This window comes from Bos mutus, chromosome 17 (genome assembly GCF_027580195.1).
Source record: "Bos mutus isolate GX-2022 chromosome 17, NWIPB_WYAK_1.1, whole genome shotgun sequence".
Lineage (NCBI taxonomy): Eukaryota > Metazoa > Chordata > Mammalia > Artiodactyla > Bovidae > Bos > Bos mutus.
This window is the reverse complement of record NC_091633.1, coordinates 27,647,839-27,674,290: the sequence shown is the minus strand read 5'-3', so window position 1 is coordinate 27,674,290 and position 26,452 is coordinate 27,647,839. Positions and strand designations below refer to the sequence as shown.

At 51.8% G+C, this 26,452-nt stretch overlaps 1 protein-coding gene across 1 annotated transcript in view; it reads left to right on the top strand.

Moving 5' to 3' along the window:
• GALNT9 (polypeptide N-acetylgalactosaminyltransferase 9) overlaps positions 1–26,452 on the top strand; it is a 119,495-nt gene that overhangs the window by 77,678 nt on the left and 15,365 nt on the right. Inside the window, exon 7 of the mRNA XM_005891207.3 lies at positions 24,904–25,089. Within this exon, the coding sequence (XP_005891269.1) occupies positions 24,904–25,089 (186 nt within the window). The remainder of the gene's footprint in view (positions 1–24,903; positions 25,090–26,452) is intronic.

Sequence of the window (26,452 nt, the reverse complement as noted above, 5' to 3'; positions counted from 1 at the left end):
ATATAAGATTTATTTTAAAAATTTTATATACAGTTTATTGAAGTTACACTTTTCCAAACCTGTTTTAAGGTTTTAAAGTGAAACCTAGAGATCATATTTTTATGGTTATAAATATAATAAAAGAACACTCAACTTCCCCTTTTCTTTGATTAATGCTTGACTAACTCAGATTGAATATATTAAACACTATTAAACAATAATCAGTTCCATTTCTGCCTAGTGAAATTCCCTTGCACCTTTTAAAATGACACTTATAAATGTGGCATATTTTCTTTTCTCTTTAAGAACTTCGAAGACCTGATATCCCTGCAGAAGCTCCCCTAAGTGCTTACAAAATTCTCCTGTGCCTAGTATATCAAACTTATACCACATCTCAAATTCTCTGAAGCATTTCAGGATTGTGTGCAAATGTTTTAAATTCTCTGACAAGGTCCAATTTTAAACCACGAATTTAGAATCAACCCTCAATTATACATGTTAAAATGGAATCAGAGGATTAATCTGGTAGTCTTCAATATGCTGACTTTTCCCAACTGGTTTCATCATTAAAGACCAAACCTTTGCAAATGATTCTTGAACCTGGCAGGAAGTGCCAGTTCTCCGTATTTGGTCTATTCCTCCTTCTCTGCATTGGATTCCAATCCTTCTGGAGTTAGATGATGTCAGCTCAGGGAGCAGAGTCAGAGTCCCGAGGAAGCTGCAGTGGTCCTGCAGGATGGGGGAGCCCAGCTGCTGCCCCCTGACACTCGAACTGGGTGGGGGGAACACAATGCTCAGCGGACAGGCACCTGGGCAGAGGGACCCCACCCTGGGAAGGATGAGCCACCATTGGAGACGAAAGGCATGCATGCAGGGCTGGGCAGAGGAGAAGCACCCCCACGACCTTTCACTTCCTGTCTCCTTCCAAACCAAACTCAGCTGGCAGCTAAGGGCAGCCGGGGTCGACTTGCCAAGCAAGTCAGGTGGGCCCAACCAGGGGTTGTGGGCCATGAGAGGCAGGAGGAGGAATATGAGGGCAGGGACCCCAGGGGCGCTTTGCAGTGTCTCAAGTCAGGGGCAGTGCAGGGTCAGGCAGAAGCCAGCCTGGGGGAGCTGACAAGGGAGGGAGAAACAGGGGGGACCTGGTCCAGGCGAGCAGGCACCAGGTGTCTGGGAGCCGGATGAGGGCAACAACTGTATCCTGCAACCCCAGAGGAGAGAGAAGCCAGGCTAGACGCCACCACCTGAATCTAGGAAGCAGGCCATGTAGGGGGTAAGGTAGGGTTGGGGTCTATCTGAGGCCCCTGAACTGTCCAAATGAGAACTGGATATGGGGGGTGGGGGAGATACTGCCCTGGGTGTTGCCACGTGGGCACCTGGGAGAGGGCGATGGAGAGATGGGCACGTCTCCATGTCCGGTGGTGCCTGGAGCACCAGGAAGACTGGTGGGAATATCCTCCTAGAGAACAGGAAAGGAGGTGAGCCTCCACAGGGGGGTGGGGGGCATCTCCTGAGGAGAGGCAGGAACTGGAGGCCAGGGTGCCTAACCATGGACACCAGACACCCTGCTGGGAAGAGAGGGCACCCTGCACAGGGCTGGGGAGACAGAGGGCACAGGCAGGGAATGACCCGTACATAACACGAGCAGTGCCCAGGCATACCACATACAGTGTGCCTCCCACAGTAAGTAAGGGGGCTCCCAGAAGTGGGGTAGCTGCCCAGGACTCCTGGGGGACAGCTGAGCCTGTATGGGGGACCCGGGGTGCTGACAGGCTCAGGGGGAGGGCAGAGCTGGGGAGTCCCCTGGTCCTGGCTGGTGAGACAGGAGGGGGTCCAGATGTGGACCCTCCCCTGCACCCACCATGCTTCTTGAACACACAGTGGCCACCACAGGTTTGGCCATTAGACGGCAGGGGGAGGGCCAGGACGATGCTCACATGGGCGGCTTCGAGCAGGTGGTTACAGTGGCAAGGGATGCGGAGGCCAGGGGTTATGTTTGCAGGAAGGTAGGAACCTTCGGAGATATTGAAGGGGCATCCAGCAAAAGGGGACCAGCACCAGGCTCTGTCTGTCCCTGGTGCTTTGACCACAGGTAGGCCCCCAATGCCCCTGACCTGGGTCTCCACTGTGTAAATGGGGCTCTGGGCTCTGCACTGGGCAGGTCCTCCTCGCTGTGGGGGAGGTGCTGGGGTTGGCGCTGCCGGTGGGACACCAGGAGCCAGTTCACTAGCTGAGGTGAGGCAAGTGTAGGTGTAGGCATGGATTCAGTGTGGAGGTGAGTGTGGACTCGCATGTAAATAAGGATGTACCTATAGATATGGGTGTAGGTATTCCATCCCATTCAGATATAGATCTGAATATAGATATAGACAGACCGGCATGCAGATACAAACATAGATGACAGAGCTGGACATACATATACAATATTTATTTTTGTTGTTGTTTAGTTGCTAAGTTGTGACCAACTCTTTTGCGACCGCATAGACTGTAGCCCTCCAGGCTTCTCTGTCCATGGGATTTCCCAGGCAAGAATACTGGAGTGGATTGCCATTTCCTTTTTCAGGGGATCTTCCCCACCCAGGGATCGAACCTGCATCTCCTGCCTCAGCAGGCAGATTCTTTTACCACTGGCAGATGGATTCTTTTACCATTTATGTAAAGTAATATGGTATGCTGTGCTTAATCACTCAGTCATGTCCAACTCTTTGTGATCCCATGGACTGTAGCCCACCAAGCTCCTCTATCCATGGGGATTCTCCAGGCAAGAATACTGTAGTGGGTTGCCAAGCCCTCCTCCAGGGGATTTTCCCAACCCAGGGATCAAACCCAGGTCTCCTGCATTGCAGGCGGATTTCTTTACCATCTGAACCACCAGGAAAGCCCACAAGAAATTTAAGACCCTCTGATTAAAATCTGTCTGTACCCTCCATCTGGGCTTCCTTGGTGACTCGTGAGTGCGTGCTAAGTCACTTCAGTTGTCTGACTCTTCGCAACCCCATGGACTGCCAAACTCCTGTGTCCATGGGGTTCTCCAGGCAAGAATATTGGAGTGGGTTGCCATTCCCTTCTCCAGGGGATCTTCCCTGGGATAGAACCCAGGTCTCCCGCAATGCGGGCAGATTGTTTACCATCTGAGCCACTAGGGAAACCCATGAATACTGGAGTGGGTAGCCTATCCCTTCTTCAAGGGATCTTCCTGACCCAGGAATCAAACCAGGGTCTCCTGCATTGCAGGTGGATTCTTTTCCAGCTGAGCTACCATATAATATTACTTTTATAAATCATACATACTTTTGTATATTGAGTGTCCAGATGTGTGCATGTATGCATATATATATATATTTAACATTTTTAGTTACAGATATATATATTCTTTTTATATTTTTTCTATTATGCTTTATCCCAGGACGTTGAATATAGTTCTTTGTGCTCTACAGTAGGTCATTGTTATTTATCCAGTCTTTAGTTAATAGTTTGCCTCTGCTAATCCCAAACTCCCAACCCATCCTTCTCCCCTCCCCCTCTTGGCAACCCTAAGTCTTTTCTCTATGTCTATGGGTCTGTTTCTTTTTGTCGATATGTTTATTTGTATTGTATTTTAGATTCCACATATGTGTGTTTGTGCTCAGTCGTGTCTGACTCTTGCCACCCCATGGACTGTAGCCCACCATGCTTCTCTGTACACGGGATTCTCCAGGCAAGAATACAGGAGTGGGTTGCCATTTCCTTCTCCAGGGGATCTTCCCCACCCAGGGATCGAACCAGAGTCTCTTGACTCTCCTGCCTCAGCAGGCAAATTCTTTACCACTGAGCCACCTGGGAAGCCAGATTCCACATATAAGTGATATTATATGATATTTATCTTTTTCTGATTTACTTCACTTAGTATAATAATCTCCAGTTCCATCCATGTTGTTGCAAATGGCATTACTTCATTCTTTTTATGACTGAGTAATATTCCACTGTATATATATGCAACATCTTCTTTATCCATTCATCTGTCGATGGATATGTAGGTTCTTCCCATGTCTTGGCTATTATGAATAGTGCTGCTATGAACACAGGTGTGAATGTATCTTTTTAATTATAGTTTTGTTCAGATATATGCCCAGGAGTGGGATTGCTGGATCATATGGTAGTTCTATTTTTATAAAGTTTTATTATTGACCAGATTTAAGGTAGCTTGCCAGGAAACAGAAAAATCCCAGCAAGATAAAGTAAATTATAAATAGCAAGAAGAAGAAAGAAAAAATCAGGCAGAGACATGAAAGGGAGGCTGGACCTCCAGGGGCGAGCCTGGCGGCCGGGATCAAGGGCCCCAGGACAGTGACTCCTCCCGGTCCAGGAGGAGCAGACTGTCCTCACAGCAGACGGGGCCTGGGGGTGGGGACGGCCAGCAAGCGGCCTGAGGGATGCCCGCCCTGCGGCTTGCAGGCTGCCCTGTGCTGTTAACAGCCAGAGGCGGGATACCCGTGGGCCCGAGGGCAGCAGCTCCACTGTCACCCGCCCTGGGGGCTCCTGCCCAGTCCTGAGTTTTAGGGCAGGGTCTCCCTACAAGCCCAGCAGCCCACGGACCACAGCAGACTGCAGAGGAGCAAAGGGCAAGCCCAGGCCTTGGGGGGATCAGAATGAACAGGCGTGCCTCCCTGACCCCCTGTTTAGGGCAGAGATCAGACTCATTTCAAGTGACCTTCCCTAGGTGCCATTCTTAGTGGAGCCACTGTTGAACATCACACAGCAATGTGTCCCCATAGCCATCGCTGACCAGAAGCACTGGAGCAGTTCCACACACCGCCACTAGGGGGCAGGGTGGGCCCCTTGGTCCTCTTAGTCCCCAGTCTAGGGGCGGTGCCCACCAGGTCCCCTGCAGGCTGCTCGCCCAGCTCCTGGAGAGGCTCAGGCAGGGCCGGGCTGCGCATGCCTCCCCCTTCCTTGGGGCTCCAGTTCCTGCCCTCACAGACCCTCGGTGCTTCCAGCGGCTTCTGGGGAGAGGCCTGTGCTCTGTGCGCCCCAGCCTCCACACAGCTCGGTTCTTTTACTGGTGGCTGGCTGCCTCCTGAACATTGTCTTCCTCGCAGCCCAGCCCACTGGTGACCCCTCCGATGTCGCACCCCTGTTTGAAATGACTAGAGCAGTTTCTGTCCTGGTGGGAGCACCCCTCAGCCCTGGGCATCAACCTCCCAGAAAAGCTGTGTCCCTGGAAGACGGGGGCCTGGGTAGAAGACTCCCACCTCACAAGACACAAAGAAGGGCAGGAAGTGAACAGAACACTGCCCAAAGCTCACGAAGGAGGCTGGACTGAGAATCCACCCTGAGGGACGCCAGCATGGGAGTCAGGTCAGGGAAAGCGGCTGGTTCCTGTGTTTCAAGTAAGCCCTGGTGCACCCTCTCCCACATTGATACATAAATTATCTGCCACCCCAAAGTGCCCCCTCTCTCTCTTAACTTGATTATTTCAAGTGGAAAATCTCAGATTGAATTCTAGGCTCCATCTCCCTTTTGAGTAGATCCAGGCCCCCTCCCTGGAGAAGGAAATGGCAACCCACTCCAGTACTCTTGCCTGAAAAATCCCATGGACAGAGGAGCCTGGTAGGCTGCAGTCCATGGGGTCGTGAAGAGTCAGACACGACTGAGTGACTTAGCAGCAGCAGCAGCAGCAGCAGCAGGGCCCCTCCCACTGGACACCAGCTCCTCGCCTCCCCCAGGGCCCACCTTGATGCCTCCACCTTGGTCTTGGCTAATTCATCTGAGATCCCCCTGAGTCAGGAAAGCTGAGGTCAATGCATCAGAGCCCAGGGAGGCCGACCTTGACCTCCAAATGAGGAGACCCAGTTGGCCCTGATATATAATATGAATAGAAAGCCCCATATAATATACATTGAGCTGATATTTAGAGACTGTGGGTCAAAGAGGCATTTGCTTGCAGTCTCCTGGGCTGTGATGTGTCCCATCCAGCACCGTGAGTGCTCAGCTGTGTGGCAAGGCCCTGGGGTGAAGGGTATGGGCGGTGGGATGAGTTAGCCGGGCTCCCCCAGGAGAACACAGAGATGGGCGGGCACACGCTAATGAAGCTCTTTCTATGCCTGTCAACCTGGGAAATGAACACGGGACACACAGACATGGGTCCCCAGCTACAGCTAGCCTGTGGTGGGTCAGGAGTTTGGGAAGGGCTCAGCTTTATGGTTTCCCACCTGGGTGCTGTCAGAAGGTGGCTGGGGTGCACTCATCCAAAAGCCCAGCAGGACATGACATCCGAGGTGGACACCGCCTGTCTTGGAGTTCAGCTGGGGCCGTAAGTGACAGTGCCTCCCCGTGGCCTTGCTGTGGCCGGGCCTCCTCACACGTGGTGGCCCCAGGCCCCAGCATCCACGTACCAGCACACAAGGCAGACACTGTGATTCTCTTTCACATCCCAGTCTCGGGAGTGGTGGAAGCACACACAAGCCAGACCAGATCCAAGGCTCAGGAGAGGGGCTCAGGACAGCGGGAGAGTCCAAGGATTTGCACTCTTCCTTAACTCCCAATGTCACGGTCTCCTATTTGCTTGTTCAACACGGTGTGGCTCTTCACACACCCCACCACCACCACCTCCACTAGCTGTGACCCTGGGCACTTTTCTCCTTCTGCTCCAATTCACTCATCTAAAAGTGTGCTTTTGAGACAGGCTGGGGCCTGGGACGCTGCACCTGGACAAGAATACAAAGGAACTATAAGGAACTAAAAGTAACTGCACCCATGTTCAGTTGGGTCAAATTACGAACAATAAGATACAAAAAGGCCACAGCCCAACTGCCATTTCTGAGGCGGGGGCAGCAAAATCAGGGTCCTGCCCATGATCCCTGCACATAGCATCACCAAGGGGGTGGGCAGACCACCTAAGCCATCCCTCCAGCCCCACCCACCAATCAATCCACCCCCACCGTCACCCTATCTACCGGAACAGCAAGGGCACCTGTCACTGGTTTTCACTCCCTGGTGCCACAGCGCGAGTCCTAACAAAGCCTTGCCTGAATTTCTCATCTGGCCTCTTACAATGTCTGATGATTTAAAGAGTCCGAGGACCCATGTCGGTATCAAGCCCACCTGGAGTTGCTCCTCCGCAGTCTGCACCCTTCTTGTTCACGCTACACAGAAGCCAAGAGAGGGGGCTCTTTCATCATCACCCTGAGAATCCCAAACTTCCCCCACGGTGTGTAACGCTCCCCATCCCGCTCCCTGTATGTCCCAGTGCCCACCCTCTTACCACCCGCACCACCGTCGGGCCTCCACCCTCCCTGGTTCAAGCCCGAGCCTTCTCTTACTCAGCTCAGAGAGCCCCACCCCGCCTTGTTGCCCCGCCCCTCCTCGCCCCTCTTTGCCCCGCCTCGCCCCGCCCCCCCCCGCTTCGCCCCGCCCACCAAAGCTAAGCCTCGTCTTCTCACACTCTGGCTCTATGTGGCTCTATCCATCACTCGTCTAGCTTATTAGCTTACGGTTTACTGCGGTCTCCTCCCGTCCCTCACTGTAAGTCATGTGCTCTGGGCTGGGTCCCATTCACTGCTGCATGCTACCGGTCTTCAGTGTTTGGTTTACTTATAGAATAAAAGATGAATCATCTAAGTGCTGGGTTCCGGGGCATCAAAAGGAAGCGAGGTGTTCATTGGCTGAACAATCGCCTGTTGAGGAATAGAGTATCGACTGCCGTCCTAGGTGCTGGGGATTCAGCAGGGCACACGCGTCCCATCCCTTCATTCCCAGTGTAGTGATCATGGAGGCTGTCATTTTAAATGGGATGATCAGGGAAGGGGGTACTGAGATGGTGACATCTTAGCAGTTGTGAAGGAGGGGAAGAAGTTATGCAACGCTAGGGAAGTGTTCCGGAGGAGGAGAAAACCGCAAGTGCAAAGGCCCTGCGCAGGAGTGTGGCGCCCGCCCCCGCCCCGCCACGCGTTGGCTGACACCCTGAGTGGCCCCAGGCCGTGTACTCCTCCGGCCTTCTCAGGACCCCTGCTCCCACTCAGACAGCCTGGCAGCCACCACACTTTCTGATCCGCCATTAACACAGGTGGCCACACAGCCCTTCTGATCGATTCACTCCAATTAGAGGAGTAATTCTGTGGTCTCGGGGCCAATTTACATTTCTGTGATTGTAAAACTGCCAACTGCTCAGCCCCTAATGAGGAAAGTCCTAGAGCCAATTAGGTGGAAATGAATCCGTTGCGTCCATTAGGTTTAATAAAGGTCAGGACAGAATCAAACGGGGAGTGCCTGCTCTGGAAAGCTCTGCTGTGCAGAAACTGGAAATCGTTTGTTCCCAGTCACTGCCTCCCCCACAGTGTTACAGGCAAGCCTGGAGGCACTGAGGGTAACTGCAGCGCCTTCAGCTCCAACCCTTTGAGGGGCTGCATTAGCGCTACACCATCTGGGCCCAGGGGGTGGTTTACCTGTTCTCCAGGAGTGGACCCAGAGCAGGGAAGTGGCCTGGTTACTGGTGGAGGGAGACACCGAGGCGGGGGAGGTGCGGGGCATGGGCAGCCCTCAGGCTGGTCCCTGATCTTTCTCAGTGAGGGCGGTGAACAGACTGTGAAGGCCCATTGCAGTTCTGCTTCAGGGAGGGCCTGTTCTAGTCATGAGTGGCTCTGTCTGCCTGCTAGGTGAGGATGAATGCAGGCAGGGGAGGGAAAGTCTCCACCCACTGAATGTCCTGGGAGAAAACCCTGGACGACATGGGGTCTTCAAAAGGGCCCTTGAGACTTGCATTTGGAGGCTATCGCTGCCTGTTAGGCACCTGGGCCACCTCTGAACCTCGGTTCCCACTTTCATCCCCCAGGGGCACGCAGGACGTGACTCCTGGGGCCGTCTGGGGATTAAATGAAATGTAACTGGCATGGGATAGTGCTCATTGTTTGCACAAGGATTTCTGCAATACTATTTTCTCCCCTTTATAAGAGCGACTTTCATTAGAAAAATACAAGGTCAGCTAATGGGAACAAAATTGAGTCACCCAGGATCCTATCTCTGCCTTTGCTGGAGTGGACATCTTCCCAGAGGTCCCTTGTGTGTATCTAACCGGTCTCCCCATGTGCAGAGTATACATATGCATGATGGGCACTGCATGCTTGCTTAGGTTCTCTATGTGTACATTTCTTGAAAGCCCAAGGCCATGCGTGTCCTTTGTCCACCTGCTGTAGCAGTTACTTGATAGTGGGGCTCTGTGACCGGCAGCCCCTACACCCCACGCAGCCCTGAGATCGTGTTCTCTTGTCTGTATCTTTCTTCAGGTTTCAGTATCTCCTCAGGATAGAATTTCTAGAAGTAGACTTGCTAGGTCACCTGAAACACATGTTTTTATGGGTTTTGATACAATTTGCCAAATCCTCCTCTATATGTGTATACGTGTCTGTGTGTGGTGTGTGTTTACATGTCTATGTGTGGTGTATGGGGGTCTGTGTCTGTGTATGTGGTGTGTGTGTGATGTGTGGTGTGTGGCATGTATCTGTATATCTACATGTCTGTGATGTGTAGGTCTGAGTGGTGTGTGTCTATGTATGTGGGTTGTGTGTGTGGTATGTATGTGTGTGATTTGTGGCGTGTAGGTGGTGTGAGCATGTGTGTGAGCACTCAGTCCTGTCTGACTCTTTGCCACCCCATGGACTGCAGCAAACCAGGCTCCTCTTTCCATGGAATTTTCCAGGCAAGAACACTGGAGTGGGTTACCATCTCCTCCTCCAGAGGTGGTGTGTGTGTGTGTTCTCAAATGGTACTTGATGAGATAGTTTCCTGGGCATGTAACACACACATGTGTGTGTGCTAAGTCGCTTCAGTTGTGGCCAACTCTTTGTGACTCTAGGGACCATAAAGTCCATAAGGACCATGGACTTATGGACCATAAGTCCATAAGTTCCTGAGGCTCCTCTGTCCACCTGATTCTCCAGCAAGGATACTGGAGCCTTGATTAAATATTTGTTGTTGTTCAGTTACTAAGTCATGTCCGACTCTGTGACCCAATAGACTGCAGCACGCCAGGCTTCCCTGTCCTTCACTATCTCCCAGAGTTTGCTTAAATTCACGTCCACTGAGGTGGTGATACTGTCTAACTGTCTCATTCTCTGCTGTCCTCTTCTCTGATTAAATATAATCATCCTTTTTTCACATATGGAAGACACACAGGGAATGTTTTGTTGGTCAACTTGCATTTCTTCAATTACTAATGAGCTTGAACATTTTTGGACATTTGTTAAGCATATGTTTTTCTTTCTTTGCTAATATTTTCTTGGGGCATCTCATGGTAGATTTTAAGAGCACTTTATACAGTAGGGATATTGATGCTTTATTGTGTGAGACAAATGCTTTCCTTGTTCTTAATTTTATGATGTTGACTTTTTATATAGATAATTTTTTAATGTAAATATGTACTTTTTTAAATGACATGCATTTGCTCTCGTTCTTAGAAAGGCCTATTTGAAAGACTATTTGACCACATCTCCTTCTGACACTTTATAGTTCCTTTTTTACATTAAAAGCTTTAATCCATTTGGAATATGTTTATTATATAAGTAAGGTTGTGATCTGCCTTTATATCGTTTTTAAATGGTAGACTAACTCTTTTCATATTATCCATTAAATAGTCCACCCCTTCCCACTGATGGGAAAGGTGCTCTTTATCATATTCTAAGTGCTTCTAGAAGTGTTTGTATCTATTTTAAACTTTCTACTCTTAGCCTGCTGCTTTATAAAATATGCTGCTGCTGCTGCTGCTAAGTCGCTTCAGTCGTGTCCAACTCTGTGCGACCCCATAGATGGCAGCCCACCAGGTTCCCCTGTCCCTGGGATTCTCCAGGCAAGAACACTAGAGTGGGTTGCCATTTCCTTCTCCAATGCATGAAGGTGAAAAGTGAAAGTGAAGTCGCTCAGTCGTGTCCGACTCTTCGCAACCCCATGGACTGCAGCCCACCAGGCTCCTCTGCCCATGGGATTTTCCAGACAAGAGTACTGGAGTGGGGTGCTATTGTCTACTAATCGAATGTCTTCATTTTTATTTATTTATTATTATTTTTGGTTGTGCTGGGTCTTCATAGCTGCACGTGGGCTTTCTCTAGTTGCAGAGAGCAGGGGCTACTCTCTGTTGCAGAGCACAGGCTTTAGGGCATGTGGGCTTCAGTAGTTGCAGCACGTGGGCTCAACAGTGTGGCTTGCAGGCTGTAGAGCACAGGCACAGTAGTTGTGGCACGTGAGCTAAGTTGTTCTGAGGCATGTGGGATCTTTCCAGAATGTTCCCTGCATTGTCAGGCGAATTCTTATCCACTGTGTGTGCGTTCAGTCGCCGAGTCATATCTGACTCTGAGACCACCATGGACTGCAGCACACCAGGCCTACCTATCCTTCACCATCTCCCAGAGTTTGTCCAAGTTCATGTCCATCGAATCCACTGATACCATCCAACCATCTCATCCTCTGTCACCCTCTTCTCCTTCTGTCTTCTATCTTTCCCAACATCAGGGTCTTTTCCAGTGGATCAGCTTATCCACTGTACCACCAGGGAAGTCCATATATCTTCATTTTTATTTTAGAGTCTTTCTGGCTGCTCTCTTGTTTTTCCTCTTTTGTATGAACTTTAGAAACATTTTATCAAACTCTGGTCCACCTGTACATCAGTTGAGTTTAGTATCACACAGGAATGGATGGGAAGATAGTTCTGGGCCCTGAATCCCTTGTGTTCTGAGACCCTTTGCCTTGTATTCTTCTTGAGTCCTGGTTTAGGTCATCATCCTGAGGCTTAGCTTACAGATCTAGAAAGTGCTCGGGTTCTTGTATGTGGCCTCACCTCATCTGGAAATCCTGTTGGATACCTGGTGGGGCTGCTCATCAACCCTCCAGATCTCCTCAGATCTCAACCACTTTACTATATCTTCCTCATCCTGCCTTGTGTTCTGGGTAATTTCCTCAGCTCCATACTCCAATGAATAAATTCTGCCTTTAGCCATGTCCAGGTGACTATTCAAGCCACCTCTTTAGCTCTGGATTTTGATTTCAATTAATACACTTTATGACGCCTTCCATTAGTGCCTTTCATGTCTGGTTGTTCTTTTTTATAGCTGCCTATTTTGATCCCTAAGCCCTTTATTGATGAATGCTTTCCCCTCACTCCTTCATCTCTGAAAATCTTAATAGTCTACTTAAGACCTTTTTAGTCATTCTTTTCTCTCTCTTTCCTTCAGTTTAAATTTACCCATCTTCGGGTTTGTTGATGACTCTCCTAGTTGGATTTCGTTGTGTGCCTTGCAATTTTTTGACAGCTCGTCTTTCATGGGAGTTGTATTTTCACACCACACTCGCTTGTTATTGGAAGTTTCAGGTTATCTTGTCCGAGCACTCCCTAGATCAGAATTTAGTGGCTTAGGTTTTCTTTTTTCTTTTTATTGAACTCTAGTTTTCACCTTGAGATCTCCTGTTTCATTTCTTATTCAGAGAACCAACCTGATTCCAAGGTGTTGTGTACATCTCTGCTTCCTCTCTCAGTTGATTGTTTATGGCTGAAAACCAGGGAGCAATCAGAGCTGATTTGAGCTTCTACTCATAATCAGGGAGCCTAGTCTCAGCCCTGGTTTCCTGCAAGGATCCTGGCTACTCATTCAGCACCTATCTCCTCATAAAGCTTAGATGACTGTGCCTTAGAGCTTCAGCCTCACTACACTATCATGTTTTTGCTTTTTCTGAGCTAAGGGGAATTCCATCTTGTTTTCTAATATGTACTTTTAACTTTTAAAATCATTTTGTCTATCATTCCTATATGTTTGCGGGGGCAGGTAATAAAGATTTCCATATCCATGATACTAACTTGCTGCTGTTTAGTCGCTAAGTCATGTTTGACTCTTTTGCAACGCCATGGACTAGGACCCCTGCCAGGCTCCTCTGTCCATGGGATTTCCCAGGGAAGAATATGGGAGTGGGTTGCCATATCTTTCTCCACGGGATCTTCCCAATCCAGGTTTCAAACCTGTGTCTCCTGCATTACAGGCAGATTCTTTACTACCGAGCCACCTGGGAAGCCCCATATTAACTAAATATCTCCTTTTTCATTTCTTCCAACTACAGTGGGCTTGGGAATCATGACTTAAAAAGTATAGCCTCACTTATGTTTGAGGAGAGAAAACTCAAGAAGATGTGGTCCCACCTTCAATTAGTGTTCAAGAGACAGAGCTACTAAAATAGACGATTATGCCAAGCGCTTGAAGTACTAATGAGAGGGGGTAGGGGAGGGGTGAGAAGACTCAGCATTTAGCACATCTGTTCTCAAACTCCAGCAAACCTCTGAACTCCCCAAAAGGCTTGTTAAAACACTTGCAGAGTTTCTTCTTTTTTTAAAAATAATTTTATTTATTTATCGACTGTGTTGATCTTCGTTGCTGCACGGGCTTTTCTCTAGTTTCGGCAAGTGGGGACTACTCTCTAGTCATGGTATGCCGGTTTCTCATTGTGGTGGCTTCTCTTGTTGCAGAGCACAGGCTTTAGGGCTTGTGGGTTTTCAGTAGCACATGGGCTCAGTAGTTGCGGCTCCCAGGCTCTAGAGCACAGGCTCAATAGTTGTAGTACATGGGCTTAGTTGCTCCAAGGCTTATGGGATCTTCCCAGATCAGGGATCAAACCCGTGTCCCTGCATTGGTAGGTGGATTCTTTACCACTGTGCCACCAGGGAAGCCCCACTTGCAGAGCTTCTGATTCAACAGGTCTGAAGTCCAACCTGAGAATCTGCATTTCTAAGGAGTGCTGGGTGATGCTGATGCTTGTGGTTCAAAGACCACACTTTTTTTTTTTTTTTTTTTGCCTTCCCCAACCAGGGATTGAACCCGGGCCCTGGCAGTGAGAACGCTAAGTCCTAACCACTGGACCACCAAGGAATTCCTCCAGGATCACACTTTGAAAACCACTTGTTTAGAAGGAAGGAAACTAGTTTTTTCTTTTCTTTTGTTTGAGATGTTCAAATTGTTCAGTGAAACAAGTGGGAGGAATTTGGAATGAAAACTCAGCTCAAAAGTTTCTGTGCATCTGGCATAAGAACACAGAAGCAGCTGTTTTTTATAGCATATTTGTGTGTATATATATATGGCCTGAGATGGTCCAGGAAGAGATGTTTTGTTGTCAAAAATTTATGAATTGAGCCCAACTGAGTCCAGGGAGCTGCGACTTGCTTTTCCAAAGCTAAATCCAGTCAAATTCTGCCCCTGGAGATGAATCGGTCCTGCAGAGTGAGGAGTTTGTGCGACAAGAGAGAGGCATTGCCTTGGCTGCGCTCTAGGAATTATTTCCTGAAATAATTGGGCCCGGGCAGAGAGTGCGTGGGGGGCGGGGCGGCAGGCAGTTGAACAGATTGTAAATAATTTCAAAAAATTAGGTTCACATGTGAAATCTCTAAAGAAATCATGCACATGGTTTTCTCCAGAGTGGATATGAAGCCCAGTTTTTTGGTTAAAGGGAGGAATTCTGTACTGCCAAAAGAAAGATGGTGGCTCGTACCTTTTGGGTGTGTGCCAGGTGAGACAGTGTGAGGCAGGATATCTAGGTTCCTTTCAGCCTCAGCCTATGTTATAGCCAACTTTTTCCCTAGAGGTCTGGGCTAGGAACACCAAGCTTGCTTCGCCTCTCAATTTGTTCTTAATACAGCTTTGCACAGTGCCTAGAGTCATGTTGATTTAAGGACTAATATAGATGAATGGGTGGGTGGGTAGCTGGATGAATGTATGAATGAATATATGAATGGATGGACGAGTGGGTGAGTGGATGGGTAGACGAGTGGGTGAGTGGATGGGTAGACGGATGGATGGATGGATGGTTGGATGGCTAGGTGGATGCATAGATGAGTGGATGGTGGATAGGTGTTCAATAAGTGTGGATGGGTGGATGAATGGGTTTATTAATGAGTAAGTGGGTGGATGGATGGACAGTTTGATTGGTTTCGGATCCATGGATTATTACAAAGGCAAAAAAAAAAAAGAGAGAGAGAGAAAGAAGCCAATGTGAGTAGACATTGGCCATAGCTTGACAGGCAAAGTCCCATCCTCAGTATTTTCAAGGTGAAACTCAACTCTTATCATGCTTAGTGGATTCCAACACCCAGAAGGAAACATACACAGTTCATCACACGTAAACCCAGGAGTCAAGAATAAACTAAATTAGGCCCAAGTTTTTCTCACCATGTAACAGTCAGTTCAGTTCAGTCGCTCAGTAGTATCCGACTCTTTGCGACCCCATGAATCGCAGCACGCCAGGCCTCCCGGTCCATCACCATCTCCCGGAGTTCACTCAGACTCAGGAATATGGTCCTTATAGCTGGCCTGGACAAAGCCGGCTCTAACATCAGAATAATACTCAGTAAAGCATCAGCTTCCGCCCCTCCGGCTCTCTCCGGCCCCGCAGTGAGTTCCCTGCTCTTAGGTCCAAAGAGAAAGCGTTTTCCCCTCACAGACTGTGGAACCGGTTCCGAGTGGTGATGAGGGCTCATGGATCGCAGGAGGAAGATGGCCAGTGAAGGCCCGGGACACATCGGAGGGAAGCCAGGAACCCCTGCTACAGGCCTGGGGACCCACCGACATCTGCCAGGAGCCTCCCTCTGCCAGAGAAAATGCCGTTCTGGGCCGCAGGGTGGGACAGTGATAAGATGCCAGGCCGGGCTCCCACACCCCACCTCTGGCTGCTCCACCCTGCCTGTTACCCTGCTGCGGTGCCTCTTGTGTGGATCCAAGTAATAAACAAGCCCACGGGGACAAGCCCTCCTCGGAGAAGCCTGGGAATGCCAGCCCCTCGCCCCGCTCCGGCACAGCTGCCACCTTCAAAGAGACGTGGGCCGCCAGGGGCTTCTCATTTGCTCCTCCAGCCTTCACTCAGCGGCCGCCCCTTCTTTTCCACCTGGCCGAGCACTTAGGCCGGATGGTCCCGCTCCCTTTTGTTTCTCACCCGTCTCTTCCCTCCTCGCCCCCTAACCTCCCCCTTTTCCTCTATCCCGTCCCTTCTTCTCCTCCCTTCCCCTCCTCTCCCCCTCCCCTCCCGCTCTCCTCTATCCCCTCACCCCTCCTCTATTCCCTCCCCTTCCTCTCCTCCCTCCCCCTCTCCTCCGCCTGCAGGGTCGCTTAGCCCCGCCTCCCTTCCCCGGAGCCTGGCACCGCCCAGCCTTGTTAGGTGTGGTCTCCCCCACCACCATCCATTAACTCCCCGATGGGGCAATGCGGAGAGGCGGCGGCGTGCTCCCCGGCTTTAGTCTGAGCCGTGAGTCCTCCAAGGCCACCCTCCACACCCGCGCTCCTTCTCCATCCACAGCCACTGGGAGGGCGCGGAGCCGCAGGGAGATGCCGGTGGGTCCGAGTGGCTGCTTGGAGCAGCACGCCTTACCCCGGGTCCCCTAAACCCCAACTTTCTGTGCACACAGACAGCAGCCAGACGTGCACTCTTGCCCGGATCCAGTGAAATCTGGTTGCTCATTAAAGTTATCAGGCAGTCCTGATACCGAAAAAGGGTCGTTCGCGTCATCCTCAGGTCTCGGGCCTCAGAGACTTAAATGGCCGGCTGGGGCCGTCGGGGAGGACTGGGCCGCGCCACCCTCTGCGTGGCCCCTCCGAGAACCCAGAGGACCTGAGCTCCCTGGGAAACGAGGGAGGATGGCTCTGGTGGATGAACTTGTGAAACAACATCACCAGGAGCGGAGGGCCTCACTCAGAAAACCCTTCCCACCTGGGCTCACAGCAGAGTCCTGGGGATGGGCGGGGGCTCAGATGCCAGCCAGGAGTCATCTCCAGGCACATAATTTCATAATTGATGCGGCCTGCAAGAGGGTGATACAGCTGCAGCTCCATCACCAAAAGCCTCCCAGTGTCACTTGCAGATCATTTGAGCAAGACAAGGGTCCTGAGCAGGTCACTGGTGAAACTGATGACTTCTGTCAAAGTGGCTCGGGAGGCGCCACTGTGTCTCGGGTCTGCATCTCCAAGAGCCAGCGTTTCTGTATGGTTTCTTCCCAAGTGGGCTTCAAACAGGCTGGACCAGAGGGAGGTCATGAGGATGCTGGGACCAAAAGAAAGCTCTCCAAGGCCCTCATGTGAAAGTCTGCAGCTTTTGAACTCTCAAATCAGGACACTCCGAGTTTGCCCAGCAGCTAAAATCCTCCTCCCAGGCAGTCATAGGATAATAATAGTAACGGGGCCTGCATGGAGGGAGGTGTACCCTGCTCTGCAAGATGAAATCTGAGAAGGAATTGGGATCTAAGACCCCTTGTCACCTGTGTCCCAGCCCCCAGGTGGCTGCCAGCCCTGGCCAGCTGTTTCATTATTCACTTATGGGGAAGCCAGCTGGTCTGGAGATGATGGCCACTGACAGGAGGGGGTTACTGCCAGTTTCCAGGAGGAGGGGCCACAGGGAGGTCAAGAGGCAGAGAGTGGGGTACACCAGGGTCAGAACCTTTACAAGGTTCCCAGGGAAGGATCGGGGAGGCAGGGGAGCCCAGCGGTGGCTGGTTGAGTAACTCCAAGGCTCTGGGACATGGGACTGGCCCTGCCCTCAGTGTGAGAGCTCTTAGAGGGGCGTTGGGGTGGGCTCAGGCTGGTTGGTTTGCACATAAAGAGGCACTCAAGTGAGTGGTTTACAGCCTCCAGGAATTAGGAACCTGGGAGAGACAGTCCCTCCGGGTCAGCGAGGCCCCAGATGTCAAAGCAGCAGAGTAAAGAGAAAAGACAAAGAATGGATACGTGTATATGTATAAATGGATCACTGTGCTGTACACTGGAAACTAACACAGCACTGTAGATAAACTACACTCCAATAAAAATAAAAATTTAAAGTAAAAAGACAGTTAATACACAGGCCAGCCCTCCTCTCCCCTCTTCAGCCCTGACCTTCTGCAGAGCTCCTCTCTGGCCTCTCTGAGTCCATGCAGCTACGCCAGCCATCTCCTAGTGAGCCAGCTGTTACAGGTCATGAACGTGCATTTGGGCACAGGAGTCAACGCCTTCTTTTCCAATGCCCTTTGGGGTAATCTTTTTGAATAATCCTGAAGGAGGTGATGTCCCCAGGTCCTCTGAAAGTGCAAGAAGGATGGACAGACATTTGGGGAGGCGCTCACGGCTCAGACTGTGCCTGTGTTTCCAGGCTGGTGTTTTACGGCGGGCATCTGTTTGGACAGTCATTAACTGCCTGTGGGGAGATCGGATGCATAAAAAGGAGCTCAGCCATTGCAGTGGCACCTCCCTCCAGGTCTCCCAAAGACACTTCAGTTCTGATCAAGGAGGGCCAGCTGGGCCTGACTGTCTACACTGCTGACCGGCTCCCAGACCACTCCTAGGAGTAAGGAGTTGCAGTACCCTTGGCCTCTCTCCAGCTTCCACCCTGGGACCCCAGAGGGCTTCAGGATCAACCCTGAGTGAGCGGGGAGCAGGCGTCCGGACCTTGCTTCCTCCTCCATCCTGGTAGGCGACCGGGGCTGCGTCTGTGAAAATCAGCCCAGCCTGTTGGCTGGGCCGCCAGCTCTGAAGGACCTGAGACTCACTGGGTCTCTGCTCTAGGCCTGATGTGTCAGCACAGACCTGCCTTCTGTCCCAGTGGCCGGGACGCTGGACCCTCGGACTCCACTGCTGCCGGGAGAGAGCAGAGGCCCTGGTGGGCTCCCAGGCAAGCCTCCTGAGCGTCCCTGCCATGGGGCGGGGGTAGTTCCACAGGGCACTGCATGTCCACAGGGTGAGCTATCCGGTGGTAACTGTGAGTTGGGCGTGTGAACAGGTCTCACTGCAGGGCTGAACCTGTAGGCCTTGTCACTTCATTGCCTCTCTGGAGGGTCCCAGTTGGAAACTCTGGTTGCAACAGCAGGGACCCCTGAGTTCAGCTTTATCCAAACAGAACCGCGGGGCTCACCTCCCTCTGCCTCCCAGGAGGCCCCAGGGACAGCACGGCCTTGTGCCTGAGTGCAGACTCCAGTCCACAGGGAGCCCACCATCTGATCATCAGTTCTGATGTGGTTGATGGGGGTGAGGCCCAGACCACAGGATTTTTAGCCGCACCAGGAGGTCCTACTATGGAGCAGATTGGGGTGCCCCTGTTTTGGCGGTGCTTGCAGGCCCCCCACTCCATCTGTGTTCCCCAGCCCCGCCTCAGTGCCCTGAAGACAGACCGGCTCACAGAGAAGCGGGGCGGGCAAGGGGCCGCGTGCCACTCTCTTGGCTGCGGGGAGGCTGTGCGGTTAAGGAAATGAACTCAGAGTCGAGAAGCGTCTCCATAAAAATGATATATAGACCCATCACCTCCCACCGCCACATGGATGAACGCCAAGGCCAAGCGGCCGGCACCGTTTTCCTTTTCTGCTCAGGCCACAGGAAGCACTGGCTTTTTGATAGCAGGGCTCTCCAGGAATGTTGTTTTGATCATTGTGGTGCAGGAAGAAGATGGAGAAGAAACCACAAGAAATGGCAACTTGATTCACTATGAGCATCCGTAGAGGGAAGGCACCAGACGCTGTCGCCTGCCCTGCTGTCCCCAGGCCACACTCAGCCCAGTCACTAGGTCACCGTCCCAGCCCCTTGGCTTCTACTGGGGCACAGATCAGGCTCACGCTGGGGCTGGAGGATGAATGAGCTTTCATTGGCATCCCTGCTGGCAGACCATTATTTCCAGACTTTTTAAGGAGAAAGGCTTATGTGTGAAAGCTGCAGCTCTGGAATTCCAGCCCTGAGGCTCCAGGAGCTGAGGAGACCTGCTGGCTGAGGGACAGGGGTCCCTGCAGGCAGGGGGTCCCTCAGGTGGGGTGGGCAGGTGCCCTGAGCCTCCTTCCAAGCAGCTGCTTGCAGGCCTGACCCCTGGCCCTCTGCCTCATGTCTGCTATTCTGTTTGGGTGGCAGTTAACCACCTTGGTTGAGATATTAATAATCAGCGGTTGTGACACAGAGTGGGTATGACCAGAACACTTAGATCATGTGGATCAGCCCCGTGACACCTTCCACAGCCCTGGGTGAAGAGCAACTTCAGGGGCTTTGTGCAACAGTTCTGAGTCCCTGCCCACCACAAACTAGCTGTGCGATGCTGGATGTGCTTCTTAACATCTCAGTTCTCATTTTCATCTGCACTGAAGACAGGTTAATCCCCCGCCCATCCCACGTGGCAGTGTTGGGGTTTATCTTCACCTCACTGCTATCTCCTGGTCCAGCTTTATCAGTTGGGAATGCAGCAGTGGAAAACCCCACTGACAAGGCTTACGTTTTAGTGGGACAGACAGACAAAATGAAATCAGCAGTCCAATGGTGTCCCATGTGAGAAGGAGACAGAAGTCACAGAGGTAAATAAGGCTGGTCAGGGGAATGAGGCAGGAGAGGCTGCAGCTTTAAATGGGGTGTTCAGGAGGGAATCACGGAGGAGGTGACATCTGAGGAGTTGAAGCTGGAGAGGCAGCCAGTCAGGAGGGTGTTCCTAATGGAGGCAGCAGCTGTGGCAGATTGTGGGGCAAGATCTGAGACCAGCAGAGAGAGAGCAGGGGTGAGGGGTGGCGAGTCCTGGGAGGATCAGAGGACTGGATGGCTGGACATGGGTTTTGAAGAACCTCTAGCCTGAGGTGGAGACTGGGCAGGGATGATGAACAGCAGGGAGGCCCCTCGGAAACGTCTGGTGACGATGGCCACAGAAGATGGACAGATGCTTGCCCTGCAGGTCTACAGAGCTTCTTTTGTTTGTTTCCATGTTTGGCCTCCTGGAAGGTTCCTGGATCACCAAGTGTCCACCTGCATTCCCAGGCTCACGGGCAGCTAGGCCTTGTGCTGGAATTTGATAGAAATGTGTGAGCCAAAGTCATGGCCAGGCTTCCTGGGTAGCTCAGCTGGTAAAGAATCCAGCTGCAATGCAGGAGACCCCAGTTCAATTCCTAGGTCCCGAAGTTTTCCTGGAGAAGGGATAAGCTACCCATTCCAATATTCTTGAGCTTCCCTGATGGCTCAGACAATAAAGAATCTGCCTCCAATGCAGGAGACCTGGGTTCAATCCCTGGGTTGGGAAGATCCCCTGGAGGAGGGCATGGCAACCCACTCCAGTATTCTTGCCTGGAGAATCCCCATGGACAGAGGAGCCTGGCAGGCTACAGTCCATGGGTTCGCAAGAGTCGGACATGACTGATTGACTAAGCATAGCACAGTGACCCAAAGGGGTGGGAGTTGTACACGGGCCTGGCCTTTCAAAGCTTCCGCAGTGCCCTCCACCCTCCTCCTGTAACTCCTTAGGGTCAGGCCAGGATGGGCAGCAGTCCCTCCTCCAGTGATGTGGAAGCAAGACGATGCAGGCATAAACCTCAGCCAGCATCTCTGACACAGAGCAGGCAGGGTTCTCACCATCCAGCAAGGGAGGCAGATGCTGCTCTCTGCCCTCTGCAGGGTGCAGAGTGGTGGTCCCAAGTGGTGGTGAGCTGGGCCAGGGGAACTGGTGCTGGGTGCATGCTCAGTGAGCCAAGAGGAGCAGGCAGCCTCCCCAACCCAGGATGTCTGACTTGCTCAGACATGATTTGTTATCCTGGCTATGCGTGATGTGAGGAAGGGCCATCGACATTCCACTGAGAGATTTTCCTGCCTTCTTCCTCTGTCTGGAGGCAGAGTGGGGACACAGGAGCAATAGGGCTAGGCTGTCCTCTTTCCTGAAATGAGAGCTTGGTGGCTATGGTGGGTGAATGGCAACCTGAGAGATACATCCTCCTAAAATCTGTAAGGGGTCTCAAGATGGGATTCTCCTGGATTTAGGGTGTAGAGGGCTTCCTGGAGCCTGTTGGGCTACAGTCCATAGGATCGCAGAGTTGGACATGACTGAAGCAACTTAACACAGCACAGCACAACAGGGCTTTCCTGGTGGCTCAGTTGGTAAAGAATCTGTCTGCAATGAAGGTGACCCAGGTTTGATCCCTGGGTTGGGAAGATGCCCTGGAAAAGGAAATGACAACCCACTCCAGTATTCTTGCCTGGGGAATCCCATGGACAGAGCAGCCTGGTGAGCTATAGTCCATGGGGTCGCAAGAGTTGGACACGACTTAGCGACTAAACCAAACTACTGTAAATTTGACAGCTGGTGTCCTTACCAGAGAGAGGAGAAGGGAAGGCAAGACACAGACCCACAGAGAAGGAGGCCGTGTGGTGGGAGGGACGGGGCCACCAGAAGCTGGGAGAGGCAGGTGGGGTCCTCTGCTGTAGCCCCCGAGGGAGCAGGGCCTCTGGAGTTGTGGGAGAATAAGTGTCTGTTGTTTGAACCTGGCCTGTGGTCCTTATTTATGGCAGTCCCAGGAAATGTGGGTGGCCTTAAACTGGTGTCAGGCTCAACGTTCCACGCCTCTCCACAGGGGCCCCTGAGATGGGCTCTGGATGCTCAAGCTGGAGCCCGGAGGCATCACGGCCACTCTTCACAGTCACTGTGGGTGAGAAATGGGCTTTGAGGAAGCTGGTGCCACTTAAACTGGGCATAAGGGAGAACTTCTCGGCTGAAGAAGGCCAAACAAGAGGCCAGAGGGACCCGCAGAATGAAACCCATGCTCAAGGCTGAGAGACTCCCTATTGTACTTGTCATCAAGACTTTAGCTTAAAGCACCCATGCCTGCCAAGTTACGGTGAAGGTTTGTCCCAAGAAAGCATTTTTAATGTAGATTGCAGCATTGTTTTGAACAGTGAAGGAACTATTGAAGGAGGAAGGAGGAAGATTTAAATGTCTAATAACTGGGCAACAGGAAATGAATTAAAGCTCATCTTCACTGCGATCGGAAACTACAGCTCTTAGGTGTTTGGCTGAGTGGACAAATGTTTGTGAACTGATGTTACATTTCAACTATAAAAGATGACAGTTTCCAGGAGACAGTGTCTGTGTGTGGGAGGCGTGCGCAGCACCGCATTAACATTAAGAGGCTGTGGATCAGTCAGGCCTGGTCATATCCCGTGATCTCTTGTAAATGGCTTAACCTCTTTGACCCTCAGTATCTTCTTCTGTACAGTGGGGAGAATGTTGCCTGTGGTACCCGTCCTTCCTGGGTAATGGTGGGGGTGAGTGAGATGAACTGAGTAAGGTGCTGAGCATGTGCCTGGCACCTCCAAAATGTCTAAATTAGCAGAGGCTTAGGGGTAACAATCTGATTGAAGAGAGCTTGGGCCAAGTTGATCAGACTGATTTGTTCATGGTGACATCAACCTGGTGGATGGTACTAGCATTTTTCAGTGGGATGGGGTGGGATGTGATATGGTAGGATATTAGTCTGGGTTCTCCAGAGATGATAAGGACTTGGCCCACACAGTGATGGAGGCTGAGAAGCACAAGACCCACAGCTGGCAAGCTGGAAGCCCAGGAAAGCCGAGGGTATGTTTCCAACCCAAGGCTGAAGGCAGGAGAAGACCAGCATCCCAGCTCGATGACCGCCAGGCAGAGAAAAAGAACTGTGCCTCTCTCAGCCCTTTTGTACACTCAGGCCTTCAGCTGATTGGTTGGGACCCACCCACAGTGAGGAGGGCAATCTGCTTTACTCAGCCCACCTACCTAAGTGTTCATCTCCCCTGGAGACATGCTCCTGGACACACTCAGAGTAAGGTTGAACCAAATATCCGGGCACCACACAGCACATAAAGTTAACCATTACATGGGAGCGGGGTCTGGGGGAGAATGGATCCATTTCTATATCGGAAATGGATCCCTGGGCTGGGGTCGAACCCACGTCCCTTACCTCTCCTACATTGGCAGGCGGGTTCTTTACCACTGGGGCCACCTGGGAAGCCCCAATACGGTATACGTATGGCTGCGTCCCTTTGCTGTTCACCTGAAACCATCACATTGTTAATCAGCTGTACCCCAATATAAAATAAAAAATCCCCCCCCCAAAATTTAACCATCACAGGCAGGATGGGATAGAATAGAATAGAAGACTAACACAGCCCATGCCTAGTAAGGCTGAGTTTTGTTGAGGTGAAGCAGTGCAGGAAGTAAGCAGGCATAAAAGGAGATCATGATGCAGGTTGCATCAGTGAGGGATTTTGGGGAGCCCTGTTTGCAGAGGAGCAGTTGTTTCTTTAGACTTTTCTCTAGACTGAGATTGTGTCAGGGGTGCTTGAAGCCATTGTTTGCGTAGCAAGTGCACCCTTGGATTGAAGTTATCTGGAGTGTTTTGGGTGGCGTTTGCACAGGAAGCTGCTCTTTTAAAATTAGACTGTAGGTTGGTTTTTCCAGCTCAGAGGTGGTAGAGGCAGCTGCTGGTGGTAAGTAAGCTCTCTCGGGCCAGACTCCGGGCCCGGAGCAAATGCTGAGTTGGGGCGAGGGCCACAGGAGAGGGATAATAATGAAGTGTTAAGGTGTCAGGAAAAATCCCTCCATTGTTTAGATCGTGGAATGTGCAAAAGAAATGAGATTTGGTAGGAAATTCAGAAGGGGAGGGAGAAGGCAATGGCACCCCACTCCAGTACTCTTGCCTGGAAAATCCCATGGATGGAGGAGCCTGGTGAGCTGCAGTCCATGGGGTCTCTAAGAGTCGGACTTGACTGAGCGACTTCACTTTCACTTTTTCACTTTCATGCATTGGAGAGGGAAATGGCAACCCACTCCAATTTTCTTGCCTGGAGAATCCCAGGGGCAGGAGAGCCTGGTGGGCTAACATCCGTGGGATCATGCAGAGTTGGACACGACTGAAGTGACTTAGCAGCAGCAGCAGCAGCAGCCAGAAGGAGAGGCAAGCCTGCGCCCAGGCTTTGGTGAACCTAGCCCAAGGCCTTAGCTTCTCATTGGCCTCTTCCCCTGGAACAGCCCAGGCGGCCAGGCCTCCTCGTGCTGTGCCCTCGGGAGGGAAGACCTGTCCTGGGGACCGTGGGCAGGGGATGCAGGGAGGGAGGGATGGTGCCCTCGGCCCCTGGCCCTGCTCCCTCCCTCCCGGCAGTTGGGAAGGAGCGGGGCCACTACCCAGGGCCCTCGGGTGCCCCGCAGGTGTGGCAGTGTGGTGGCAGCATGGAGGTGCTCCCCTGCTCCCGCGTGGCCCACATCGAGCGCACCAAGAAGCCCTACAACAATGACATCGACTACTACGCCAAGCGCAATGCCCTGCGAGCGGCCGAGGTGTGGATGGACGGCTTCAAGTCCCACGTGTACATGGCCTGGAACATCCCCATGACCGTAAGCTGGCCAAGCTGGGTGGGGAGGGGCCGGGGACGGGGGTAACACCTGGGGACGGCCTCAGGGTCATCCAAGGCCACAGCCCATCCACGCAGTGCGGGGCCTCCTGGACAGCTCCATCTCAGAAACATCATTTCCTTCACCAAGGAGAGCCTGTTTCCAACAGCTGTGACACTCGTTGGCAGCCCCCTCCACCACCACAAGAGCTCCTTCACTAGGTATTACGAGCCCCTGAGAGGCTGCAGCGGTGGCACTGAGGAGAGAGCTCCCCCAGGGCAACCACAGCCCCTCCTGGGACGCACAAGCATCCCTCTTGCCCTGCGGAAGCCTCTCATGTCAGTTCTGCAGGAGTCCACAGTGATATGATGACCCCATGCCTTGCACACACGAGTGTGCACAGCTGATGAGTGGCAGAGTAGGCATGTAACTCGGTCCTCCACAGGACCCTGTCACGAGGGTCTCAGGCCTGGGGATGGCGGCTTCTCTCATGTGTGGTGTCTGCAGCCGATCCACCCATCCTGCGGGGAGTGGAGGCAGGAGGCCCAAGCCAGGGGTCTGCCTGCTGCTGCTGGCCAGAAGCAGGAGCTGGGTGTGAGCCAGAGGGTCCTAACCAGTGCCTGGGGGGCAGGGCAGCCTGAGAAGGGGGCTTGGGCATACGTGTGTGTGTGCACCTGTGCATGCATGTACATACATGGGCATGTATGTGCTGAGGACAGGCTCTCCTTGTCCCCCAACCCCAACCAGCTGCAGAACCAGGCTTCACACACAGGCTGCTTCCTTGGACACAGGAGGATTTGAGTCTCTGGGGATAGACTTGTCCTGGGAACAGTTTTTTTTTTTAACATCCACCCACAGAAAAAGCTTGATCTTCTATTAGGATCCACACACACATATAAGCTCACATTCGTGTGTGGATTTTTAGCTGTCAAAAGATAGAGCTTCATGTGTATAACAAAAAAGTTAAGAAGCAACAATTATCTTCATTATATGCAAAATGTCCTAGTATTTTAAACTTCACTGGAACCTTCTGAATTGAGTCAGATCACAGCCCAGCATCTGGTGACATCTCTCAGGGTCACTCGCACCTGCATCCAGCAAGAGTCTGCCCTTCTCTCCAGGCCCTCAGGCAGTCCTTAGCTGGCATCAACGCCTCAGGAAACTGGGCTTAGGGAGCGGGCTTCTTCCAACCCACCCATATCCCCCACCTGTCACTGAGTGCCAGGGGCTCTGGGACCACCCTGAGCTTCAGTGTTTGGCTACAAGGACTCAGAACTCAGGAGAGCTGTCACATGGGGGTTGGGGTCTGTTATGAAGAAAGAACAGACAGTGCTGAATTCTCCCAGCAGCAGCGCATGTAGGGTGT